The sequence below is a fragment of the Durio zibethinus genome, chromosome 21 (assembly GCF_047325235.1).
Source record: "Durio zibethinus cultivar Kanyao isolate XHJ-2024 chromosome 21, ASM4732523v1, whole genome shotgun sequence".
Classification (NCBI taxonomy): domain Eukaryota; kingdom Viridiplantae; phylum Streptophyta; class Magnoliopsida; order Malvales; family Malvaceae; genus Durio; species Durio zibethinus.
In genome coordinates this window covers 8,615,223-8,626,197 of record NC_143182.1, presented here as the reverse complement: position 1 = coordinate 8,626,197, position 10,975 = coordinate 8,615,223, and the positions used below count along the sequence as shown (strand labels likewise).

At 30.5% G+C, this 10,975-nt stretch overlaps 2 protein-coding genes and 1 pseudogene across 3 annotated transcripts; 1 reads left to right on the top strand and 2 right to left on the bottom strand.

Moving 5' to 3' along the window:
• The first annotated feature begins 437 nt into the window (after positions 1-437).
• On the top strand, positions 438-1,466 carry LOC111305416 (small ubiquitin-related modifier 1-like; annotated as a pseudogene). The gene is made up of 3 exons (XR_016331401.1): positions 438-741; positions 825-987; positions 1,176-1,466. The product of XR_016331401.1 is annotated as a small ubiquitin-related modifier 1-like (transcript).
• A 188-nt stretch (positions 1,467-1,654) lies between these two features.
• Positions 1,655-4,895, bottom strand: LOC111305415 (ER lumen protein-retaining receptor-like). Its single transcript, XM_022902947.2, has 6 exons — positions 4,643-4,895; positions 4,261-4,526; positions 4,063-4,178; positions 3,049-3,122; positions 2,021-2,084; positions 1,655-1,934 (listed from the first exon to the last, which is right to left on the bottom strand). The coding sequence occupies exons 1-6, from the start codon at positions 4,731-4,733 to the stop codon at positions 1,898-1,900; spliced, it is 648 nt and encodes a 215-aa protein (XP_022758682.2). The 5' UTR covers positions 4,734-4,895; the 3' UTR covers positions 1,655-1,897.
• Positions 4,896-6,695: 1,800 nt separating this feature from the next.
• LOC111305414 (Ubiquitin carboxyl-terminal hydrolase family protein) lies at positions 6,696-9,334 on the bottom strand. Its single transcript, XM_089750933.1, has 2 exons — positions 7,307-9,334; positions 6,696-7,187 (listed from the first exon to the last, which is right to left on the bottom strand). Exon 1 carries the CDS (start codon positions 9,027-9,029, stop codon positions 7,800-7,802), a length of 1,230 nt encoding a protein of 409 aa, XP_089607059.1. The 5' UTR covers positions 9,030-9,334; the 3' UTR covers positions 6,696-7,187; positions 7,307-7,799.
• Between the last annotated feature and the right edge of the window lie 1,641 nt (positions 9,335-10,975).

The window sequence follows — 10,975 nt, the reverse complement described above, 5'->3', positions numbered from 1 at the left end:
AAAATTTTTTTGTTTATTAAATATAAATAAATATACATGTAAGGTATGTGTACGAGACAAATACTATATTATCATTCTTATTTTTGTATTTAATAAAAATTTAAATTCATATTTATGTCGATTGCATACCCATAATGAACTATTAATTTATATTTGATATATTATTAATGTATAAATTTTACACACTATCAATAAATTTATGAATAAATTTCAATTCTTAAAAAAATATATACACAATTTAAAATAACTTAACATTAATGAAATATTAATAAGATATTATAATTTGATTCATTTTATTAATAAATTATAATTTGATTTATCAATAATATATAATATTTATATATTAATAATATATCCAAAATAAACTTATGTAATATTTATTTTATTTTTAAATAAAAAAATCTGATTTTTTTATTAATATGAATTAGATTAACTTATCTAAATGCCGCGACGCGAGGACACCGGGAGTGTGAATCGAGAGACTGGAGTCAACTTAGTGGTTTACAGTTGTATATATGGCGTAAAACCAATGGTTTCTCTGCTACCCTTCGAACTGCCCCTTTTAAATCCATACGCACAAGTACATGAACGGTGACGAGCCCTAAAAGTTAAAAGACAGCGGCACAGTGAAAAATGTCAGCGACAGGAAGCGCAGGCGGCGGAGCTGGTGGCGGAGGACAGGAGGAGGATAAGAAGCTGGCCGATCAATCTGCCCACATTAATCTCAAAGTCAAGGGCCAGGTTTTACTTTTAGATCATCTCTTTTGTTTTCCTTTTATTTTTAATTTTCTCATTATTTATTCTTTTTGGTGGTTTGTTCGTAGGATGGAAATGAAGTGTTTTTCAGGATTAAGAGACAGGATTAAGAGAAGCACTCAGCTTAGAAAACTGATGATTGCATATTGCGATAGGCAATCGGTTGATTTGAGCTCAATTGCCTTCTTGTTTGATGGGCGGAGGCTCCGAGGAGAGCAGACTCCTGATGAGGTATATTTCCTTACTTGTTTCCAAACACCGCTCTACTTGTCTTGATAGTTGCAACTTTTACTTTTGAACTGATAATTTCAACAAGTGCTCTGAGGAGACATCTTAAATGTAAATTGTTTTTTTTTTTTTTTGAGCTGATAAATCATGGTCATGTGATTTTTTTCTGGATTTTTTCAATGGGTGGTTAGCTCGAGATGGAGGATGGAGATGAAATTGATGCAATGCTGCACCAGACTGGTGGCGGATGTGGAAGCCCATAGCTGCTCATTTAAAATACTCAGGTAGGGAGGGAAGACTGGGAGCAAAGTAGGAGTACCATAATTTGTTATATCAATGTAAATGAAACAGTAGTTTTGTTGGTTAGCTATTCTAGTAGTGAATTTCTTATGCCTAGTCTGGCCTTGTGTTTTAATACTACATGAAGAAGTATATATCGATAAGACGCGTCCAAAAAAATATTGCTCTTGGCTTTGTGGTCATTTTAAGTTTTCTTAAGCAAATCATCGTTGGCTTAGCTTGCAATTTCGATCTTCGAGGTTTATTGAATCACCAAATCTCAATGACCAAGTGCTTTTAGACTCTAACCATATGGTTGGTCATCCAGATAATGTAAAATTCAATCCATGCCGTGACCATGAAGTTAATTGCTAGTCATAGACCGCAAATCTCAAAATAAAGGGATACAATCCGGTAATTCGGATATCTGATTCAGCAATTTGTGCACATAATTAACAATGGAGCAGTTTAATAGATCTTTTGATCTAAAAAGGTATACATCCCTAAATGTAATGTAAAATGTGATGATAGTATAAAAAAATTTAACATAAGTTTAGCTAGAAATTAGCAAATCCCAGGCACTGATATTGATAGGAACTTGGGAATCATTTGCATGTCATGAAGCATGAGGAACTCAAGCTGGCAGCTCTAGCTTTTTGTTGTTCTTCCAGCTGCAACCATCAAGAAGCATACGATATAAAAGAGATGATTCAGATTAACAAGCATAACTTCATATATCAAAATTTTAGACTTTCACCTTTCAAAATAATAGTAGAAAAAGTCGGCATAAAGGAGTGTCTGAACGATCCCAGAAATCCAAGCTGCAATAGCCATAAAAGAATGAATGAAAAAGAAATGATGTAAGAAGCAAACGCCTACTGAAGCACACAAGAATATATCAAGAGAAGGTAAAAGCCCATGTGCACAAGGGTAATTGAATAGATCCAAAGTATAGTACTCAAAAGAGTTAAATTTTCTAGAATTAGCTTTATTCAGTATAATAAAGTTGGTCATCAATTTCAACCATTCACAAACCAGGGATAACTTATGAGATGCAAACAGATCTACAAGCCAGAAGATTCCTCCAAAAGTTATTATACCACATACAAAAAGCCAACCTCTTGAGAATGTCAAAGCTAGTACTATCACAATATGCTGTGTTGCTAGTAGCTAACCAACACAACCAGGAAGATGCTAATGATGTTTGCCAAGGTAAATCCATGATCATCACCCTGTCCAGTTTTGTAAAGCAGGGAAAAAGGCTAGGTCCAGAGCCAAGTGAAGCAATTCACGGATTATGCAAACCAAGTGCTTTTTGAGTTACTACTACAGTTATTTCCAGTATTAGATACCAAGAGATGAAAATCATTATTTACAACATTAAAGGAGTGACCATATCAACATATGCACTATGCTACAAACATCAGCTTCATATAATAGCAACATTCTAAATTTTAATTTTTTTAATGGTGTAACAACCACTATTGGCAGACAAAGAGGTCATAGAAATCTTAACAATCAACCATTAAAAAAAATCTGCCATATTGAGCATAAATAGATCAAAAACAAATATTCGGATTTGTATAAACTGGATGTGGAGGCCTCTAGAAACATATGCCAAGGGATGAATTGTCAGGGTTGCTCACCTCTCCCACCAATATTTCAAAGTTTAAAGGGAGAAGAAAAAGGAAAGAGAAGAAAGACCCTCTTTGCAGTTTATAACCTTGTGATGAATGTAGGGCATCCAAAGCAATACATGCTCTGAGAGAAAGAGAGAAGACTTACGTATCCAGTGGACATAGTGTGGTTCAGTGAAGTATCGATAAATCCAGTTAAGAATGTATAATCCTCGATATGCACTGTAATAGAAGAGAAAGACATATAAGCAAATCTGTCCATTACACACATAAACATGCACATGCACATACCAAAAGGAAAATTCAAAGTCCTCTACACATCTCGGAAGGCATCATTAAGTAAATATTCTAAAAAAGAATAAGTAATTTTTGCATTCACAAATTTCATATCATGCTTAATGATGCATTGGTTTTTTGCTACCATATTGCATACAATACTTGGAGTTTACATGGGAACCGTATGCAGAACAACTGCTTATAATTTCTATTTTTAGTTAGGTAAAATATTCATTTTATTTAGCTCTCTTCAATTTAAGCTATAGCTTTCTAATTCAGGCCTATCATTCTTTTCTCTTTTGGTCCTATGGCAGAGATGATATCTAACCCTGAAGAAGAGTAACGGTATCAGGCTAAGGGCAGCAAAAATCTTAAGTCATTATCTGTTTTGAAGCTTCAAACTAAACCTTCATAAGTTTGGAGAAATGATAAACTCACAAAGATTCTAAACTTCATTGAGTCCTAAAGAACAACATTAGTTAAGAATCCAAAATGTGATGCAAAGGAAAGCCCCAAGTGTTGATGCTGAGACTGTCAAATGATAAGTCTCCTGTTCAAACTACAGACTTTTAATCGAAAAGATATTGTCTCTAATATATGATTAAAAGTTAAAACATAGTCTTCAGCTTCTTGGCCTAGTGGCCAAGCGAGCCTTAAGAAGACACGAAGACTGGGGTTCGAACCCCAGCCTCTTCCCTTCCCCTTGTTGTAGGGTTCTGCCCCCTTATCAAACCAAAAAAAAAAAAGTTTAAACATAAACAGAACCAATTCAAACAACAAATGCATTAACCTAAAATGAAGCAAACAAAGCACAAAATCTAAGATATTGTCAATTAATTATATAAACAATAGTAGTTTAAGAACATTGGAAAATTTTAAAGTATACCCAAGAAGAAACACATATTGGCCAGTCAAGTTGTCGATGTTTCTAGTCCTTTGCAAGAGTACAAGCTGAGGAAGAATGGCAACAGCTTCTAGATACAACGAAAAGGTCCACATTACCTGGAACCCCATTTTTCATAAATCAAAATAAAAATATAAAATGAATCATAATTGAAAAAAAAAGTTTAAAAAATTAAGAGACCTCCTTGAAGGCGAATTTCTCATGAATGACAAGGGCCAAAAGCACGCAAGGCAATAGAAGAAAATAATGGCGGAAAGTGTCTTGGTCTTTATCATAAGACCTTCGAACAATCTTATGGCCACGCATGTACCAAACAATGGAAAAGGAGCTTCCCAAAAATATTAATTTCATCAAAATGTTGTAAAGAGATATAAAATCAGTAAAAATGTCCAAGTAACGGCTAGCAAAAACGATGGCGTAAAGTTCTTGCGTCTTCAAAGAAATACCTGCCAATTTAGAAAAATAAAAATAAAAATTGAATCTCAAAAACTGAGAAAATCAGCATTGAAAATAAATAAAAAAAGAGAGAGAGAGAGAGAGAGAGAGAGAGAGGAAATATTACCAGCGCAAGATTTGATAGTGTGGATCTTGAGGAGCAAGACAAGAACGCTGGCCAGGTGAGTCATGTCACCGGCTAATCTGAATATATTCATTTTCGCTCTTCCAGATCCAAAACCCTAAATTTTCTTCAATTCCCAAATCAAAAATGTCAAAACGTTTCCAACGGGTTTTCTTTTTTTTTTTTTGTTTTTGTTCTTTAAAGAGGGAGATCGGGTTAGATTAGATCGTGCAGTTTCCAAGATTTTTCATTTTCATTTGTATTTTTTTATTAATTAAAATCGAACGACTTAACGGAAGAACTGGAGACAACGTTTCTTTACCAATAAGATACTGACACGTCATCACCATTTCCAGACAGGCAGTCAGCGTCCGGTCCTTGCGCGACTGAATTCTTTTTTTTTTTCTCCCGAAGACTGAATTGAGTTGACACTTTTCCAATAAACGGTGAAAAGGGTGAATTCCTGGCGTACTGTCAAAAGAAGTTCACCTTGGAACATTATCGTGACCTACTTTATTAAATTATTCTTTGCCTTCATTTTGGCTTTTGATTCAATGTTAATTTAAATAATAAAATTATAATTTTTAATTTAAAATTTTAATTTACAAATCTATACTTTTTTATTGAAAGAATCCCTTACATGTTAATGATTGACACCGGTCTAGTTTTATGAACTGGTTTAATAATTAATTTTTTTTATTGGTTTTGAAGGAAAGTAAATAGCCTGCACTTTAGAAAAACAATTTTTAGCTTGATCTAATCTGAGTATCATCCAATTTATTAGACAATCAATTCCAATATTAAGCTCAAAGCCCCCAAACCATATAAAAAATAATTCTTAAAAATTTTTCATTGAGTTATATTTATTATAACATTTTTTATGTTCTTTAATAATTTATTATTATTATTATTGTGATAATTTATTCAATTATTTTATACAAAATAAAATTGAAAAAATATATATTCAAAATGTATAATAAATTAATATTTAAAAATCTAAGGAGTAGAACTTCGAATAAAAAATTTATAACTTTTCTAAATATATTTTGAGCAAAAAATAATTATTGGCTCCATAAAAGTGTTTTTAAAATCTTTCAATACGATAATTAATTAAATATACAAAAATATTCGAATACAATGTTGGCACGGGAGTATTGACCGATCTCTCTATCTATGTATATAATATAAATATCAAATGTTGCAAATATCTATAACTTTTTTTCTTTAAATTTTTCCCATTACAATGATGCAAATTTTCAAATGTATATGTATTTCAATTTTTTTTAAATGATATTTTAGATAAGTCCGTAACTCTAAAATATTTAGCTATAGTTATAAAATGAATAAAAATTAATCATTAAAAAATAAAAATTAGATTAACATCTAATAAATTATTACAAATATGTATTTATTTATAAAATTTATTTTTTTATTTCAGTTACATATAAAATAAAAAGTAAATATTCATAAATATATATAATCCTGCCACGAAGTGCGGGACACATTCTAGTTCAAATTAAAAGGCTCCTTAAGATGTACTTTCCATAAAAATATATTTAAGAGAGAAAATCATTATATTAGTACTATATTTTTTAAAGGGAAAGATCAATTTATATTGATATAAAAAAAATTTTAACTGTTGATTTCATTAAATAAAAAGATTAAAAAGTTAAGTGAAAAAAAAAAAAAAAAAGGAGTCCAGTTTATTCTTTGAATCTATTAAAATTAATAATTAAAAAAATATAAAAATTTTTTAAGTTGATCCTTTTTTATATTTTTAATATTTTATTATTGTGTATATATTTTTGGACATTTTAATTTCTTACAACATTATTTCACATTTATACCAAAATAATTAAAATGTTTAATCGCACACTTATTTAGGACACACTTATTTAGGAATAGAAGAAAGTGAGGAAAATGAGAAAATGACCATTTCCCTATTAGGGAAAGTTTGAGGTTACTTGCTCTCGTTGTTCTTTATTCTTTCTTTTATTTCCAAAGTAAAATAAATAAATAAATAAATACTTTCAAAAAGTATTCAAGGTATTATGAATTTGATACAGAAAGAAGGAAAAGGGAACACTTGAATTAATAATCCAAGTCATACACGGTACATTCAAACAATCTCGCCATCTCTTTCCCTTGGTAAATTGCAATGCAACCTCAAAACCATGACAAAAGTTAACAAACGGAAAACCAGATGGACAGTCCCACATGACAATTATGAACACAGTTTGTTTAGTCCTAGATATCATGTAATGCTGAGAAATGATCCCACAGATTAAAACAAGAGGTTTCAACTCTCATTTGAATACAAATTACATGACAATACCAGAGGATTACATTTACCTGTTCTATTACTGGTGCTTTGGAGCCTTTCTTTTTCACCCAACTGAAGTCAACCTAGCGCCAAACCAAAGAGGTGATGTTCTGAACAATGCCTTCATATAATGCAGTGATCTAATACACGGTCTTATTCTTATGCTGCATTGTCAGTTTAACCATCTATAGGTTGCCATACCTATTATTTCCTCTGCAGGCACTCCTAAGAGTTCATTACATGTCTCAAATCAGAATCAATAAATAAGCAGATATCCAAGTTTGTAGTACACATTCAAGTTGACCATGGATATATTAGCTATTTATACAGACCTTCTCGATTACCTTGATTTAATTTGAATTAGCCGATCATCTGACATCACAAACATCTTCCCTTGCAGCTTCGAACATAAAAGAGTTCGGGTAAAGTTTCATTGAAATTCATTATTTTTCTTTTCAAGATACCATATAATGATAGGAAAGCATGCAACAATGCAAGTTCTTTTCATTGCTACACAATACGAAAGGTATTTAAGATTTTAAAAGCTGGAATTGGGTTACTTCTCATATGTAAAGGAAAGTTACAAAGCATGATTTATCATCAGTTGTGGAGTTGAGAAGCAGCTTTACCACATAAGAATACAGAAGGCCCAACACTTGGGATAAAAAAAGCAATTCCCCCTCCTTATTCTAAAAAATTGACTCAACAATCCGAAGATATCCTGGACAAAAATGTTTTGGCCTCTATTGTGGTTCCAATAAAAGATTGTATGAATTCCTCTCTAAACCAATGTGCTCTATCAGATTAATACTATTCAAATCCTCTATCCTTTCACATTCAAAGCTCCTCGTCACAACTTTGTTCACTCAATTCCTCATTTCTCATTGCCATCATTTCCATGTCCTTCCTAACCTGTTCTCTTTGCAACCTCAACATCTCCACTCTCTTCTGCCACCCTTCCTCCAACAACTTAACAAACCTATCCTTTATCTCAAGCAATGGATCCTTATCAATCAACTGATCATCCTTATATGTCTCCCTTAGCACTGCAGTCTTTATCCCACCTTTTAATGACATATAGAATATCCCTGAATGCCTAGTAAACACACTAGAAAAAGCATTGGAAAACCTGTAATCATCGGTAAACTTCCCCAAAATTGGCACTGGAACCCTCTTCAACAATGAGAGGGAAAGCAACTCATGCAAAACCCCCACCATCCTCTTCTCCATTTCTCGTGAAGCTTGATCCAAATGTGACACATCCTCATAAGGAGATATATAGTCTAACTCTAACCAATCCCTAACCCACTCCCTCATTTCCTTCCTAAGAAAAAAGCCTGCCGGTAACTTGTAGATAAAATTCGGCCTAACCCGAATCCCAGTTAACCTTGATTCCTCTTCAGCTCTTTGCTCAATAACAGACTTTGCAAACTCAGGATTCCACTCAACCAATTCCAAAAACGATGGCCCTTCTCCAGGGGACCCGGTTAATCTAAAATAATTCGAGTACTTAGGCACTAAATTAACTAAAAAATCATTAGGCAAACCAAATTCCCTCTTCACATGAACCAATTTATCCACACTAATCACCTTATATCTAGACATCATCAACAGTTTACAAAGCTTAGAAACAACCAACTCCTCATTTTCATTATAAATCCGCTTTTCCTCTTCTAGAAAATTCCTCAGCCTATTACTTGGCCGCAAAAAGGGGACTAGCTCGGATTTGGGTTTAATCCGATCATAATAAGTATCGAAAAGACCTGGGTTATTGTTAATAAAGGTTTGAACTCTGACATTAAGGCGTAATCTCTCTCGCCTTTTGTCTAAGTATCGGAGAGGGATGACTTGACCCGGTTCGTTTAGGACTTCCTTGACGACCCGGGCACAGAGCTTGTATCGTTTATCGTTTTCTATGGCTTGGTCTAACTTCCAATCTTTCCTCCAAATGACTTTGAGACTTGAAATGGGGTTGATTTGGAGGGCGAATTTAGGGTTTAAGAAAGATTTGAAGGTAAGGTTTGGATTGGAAACGGAATAAGAGATGGTTAGGGATTTGAAGAGCATACCTGAGCATTAAAGGAAAACAAACCCCAAAGCAATTGATCAGATTAAAAAAACACAGCAATAATTCTTAGGATTCCCAGTGGGAAGCTGACTTCAGATCAGAATTTGTGAATGAGCAAAATTTTAGGGTTTAGGGTTTTAGAGAGTTAAAAGAGACGTAACAAGAGCCAAACCCAAGACCGAAGGGGGCGAGACACTGAAGATAGAGGGCGAAAGGATTAAAAAAAAAAAAAAAAAAGGAGATTGGGTGGCCTCTATGGCAATTTTTCCATTTTGGAAGCAATAGGGAATTGAGACGTTTTTTGGGGTACAATCTTTCAAGAAGTGATTACTGATTTTTCTTTTTTTTGGCCATGAATTGTATTTCAAGAGAAACAAAATAAAATAAGTAAAATAAACTAATTTTTACAATAATATTTTATATTTCTCTAATTAAATTAAAATTTTTTGGGCAATTAATGAAATTAGATTCATCATTTAAGGTGTATACATTAAAAAAATAATTATAAGAATTTGTTAAAGTTAATTAAGATTTTATTTTAAAAATAAATTTTCATTTAATGTATTTTCTTAATCAATTTTATTTTTATATGGTTAGTACATTGATTACATAAAATATTTATTTAAATATATATCATCTTAATTGGTGCAAATGGAGCAACACTATTTAACACTTCTTTTTTTTTTTATCAATTAAAAAAAAAGTTAAATATATAAATTGCATTGTCAATAATGGTTCTCTGTTATTAAGATGAATATCAAAATATAAAAGGGTAAAATGTCTTCAATGGTGACAAATATGTGCTTCTAAATGCATTTCATTTTTTTTTTCACACCTCATTTTTTTAATTTTTTAAGGAAACTTATTTAATTATTTTTTTACAAGTTTTTGAATATTCATATTTGATAAATTTTGTAAATTACCAAAAATAAATTTTCAAAAAATTATATAATTTGTCATAAATAAATTTTCAATAAATTATATAACTTTTTAAAATTTGATTTCTAAGAGTAAGAGAATGAAATTTTAAGAAAAATTATAAAAAAAATTATTAGAAAATTTTATTTATTGGTATAATTAAAAAAAAAGTTGTTGCTAGAAAAAATTCAAAATTTTTAAAATTAATTAAAAAAGTTAATTTTACTATTTTAAACTTAAAGAAATAATAAAATCTTATAAGATCCTAATTAAACTAAAGTTAAAATAGTAAATATACATTTTTATATATTTAAAATTATCATTTATTTTTAATAAATATTTTTTATTAATTATTAAAATTTTATAATAATTAGAACTAAACTAAATATTTTTTAAAAATCTCTCATCTTTTTATCACAATGAATTTATTCAGTTAACATATTAGATTTTAATAAAATTATATAGTATTTAGCTTTAGCAATATTAATTGTATAATTTTTAGGAGTTTTAGCTTTCGAATGTTAATCAAATCTAATAGTTATTTCATCATCTCTTATAATATCAAGAGATAGCATGTTTAATTAAGGTTTCATAAAATTTGATTATTTCTTTAAGATCAAAATAACAAAATTAACTTGTTTTTATTAATTTTAAATTTTAAGATTTTTCGACAATAAATTTTTTATTACACTAAATAATAAATTAAAAAAAATTTCTTAAGATTTCAATCTCTAATTTTTCAAAAATTCATTTTATCAAGTTATATAATTTTATGAAAATTTATTTTTGATAAGTTAAAAAAATTTGTCATATATGAATATTTAAAAATTTGTAAGACATGATAACTAAATGCATCGTGGTCTAAAGACATGATGGATCGTGTTAAGTGGGTTACATCGAGCTAGGCAAAGTCCAAAATATTTTTATCTTTTTCCATACTTTTTTTTAATTGCTACTTTTTTGTATTTATTATTTCAAATTTAAAATTATAAAAAAATAAAATAAAAAAATTAGACGTATAATTTAT

What these genes read in the sequence shown, in the direction of transcription:
- LOC111305414 (XM_089750933.1), bottom strand. Translation starts at nt 9,029, where the DNA reads ATGCTCTTCAAATCCCTAACCATCTCTTATTCCGTTTCCAATCCAAAC.
- LOC111305415 (XM_022902947.2), bottom strand. Translation starts at nt 4,733, where the DNA reads ATGAATATATTCAGATTAGCCGGTGACATGACTCACCTGGCCAGCGTT. An exon ending in CAATATGTGTTTCTTCTTGG is followed by an intron (nt 3,123 to 4,062) that starts GTATACTTTAAA and finishes CTTCTATTACAG; the next exon opens with TGCATATCGAGGATTATACA. An exon ending in ACACTATGTCCACTGGATAC is followed by an intron (nt 2,085 to 3,048) that starts GTAAGTCTTCTC and finishes TGGCTATTGCAG; the next exon opens with CTTGGATTTCTGGGATCGTT.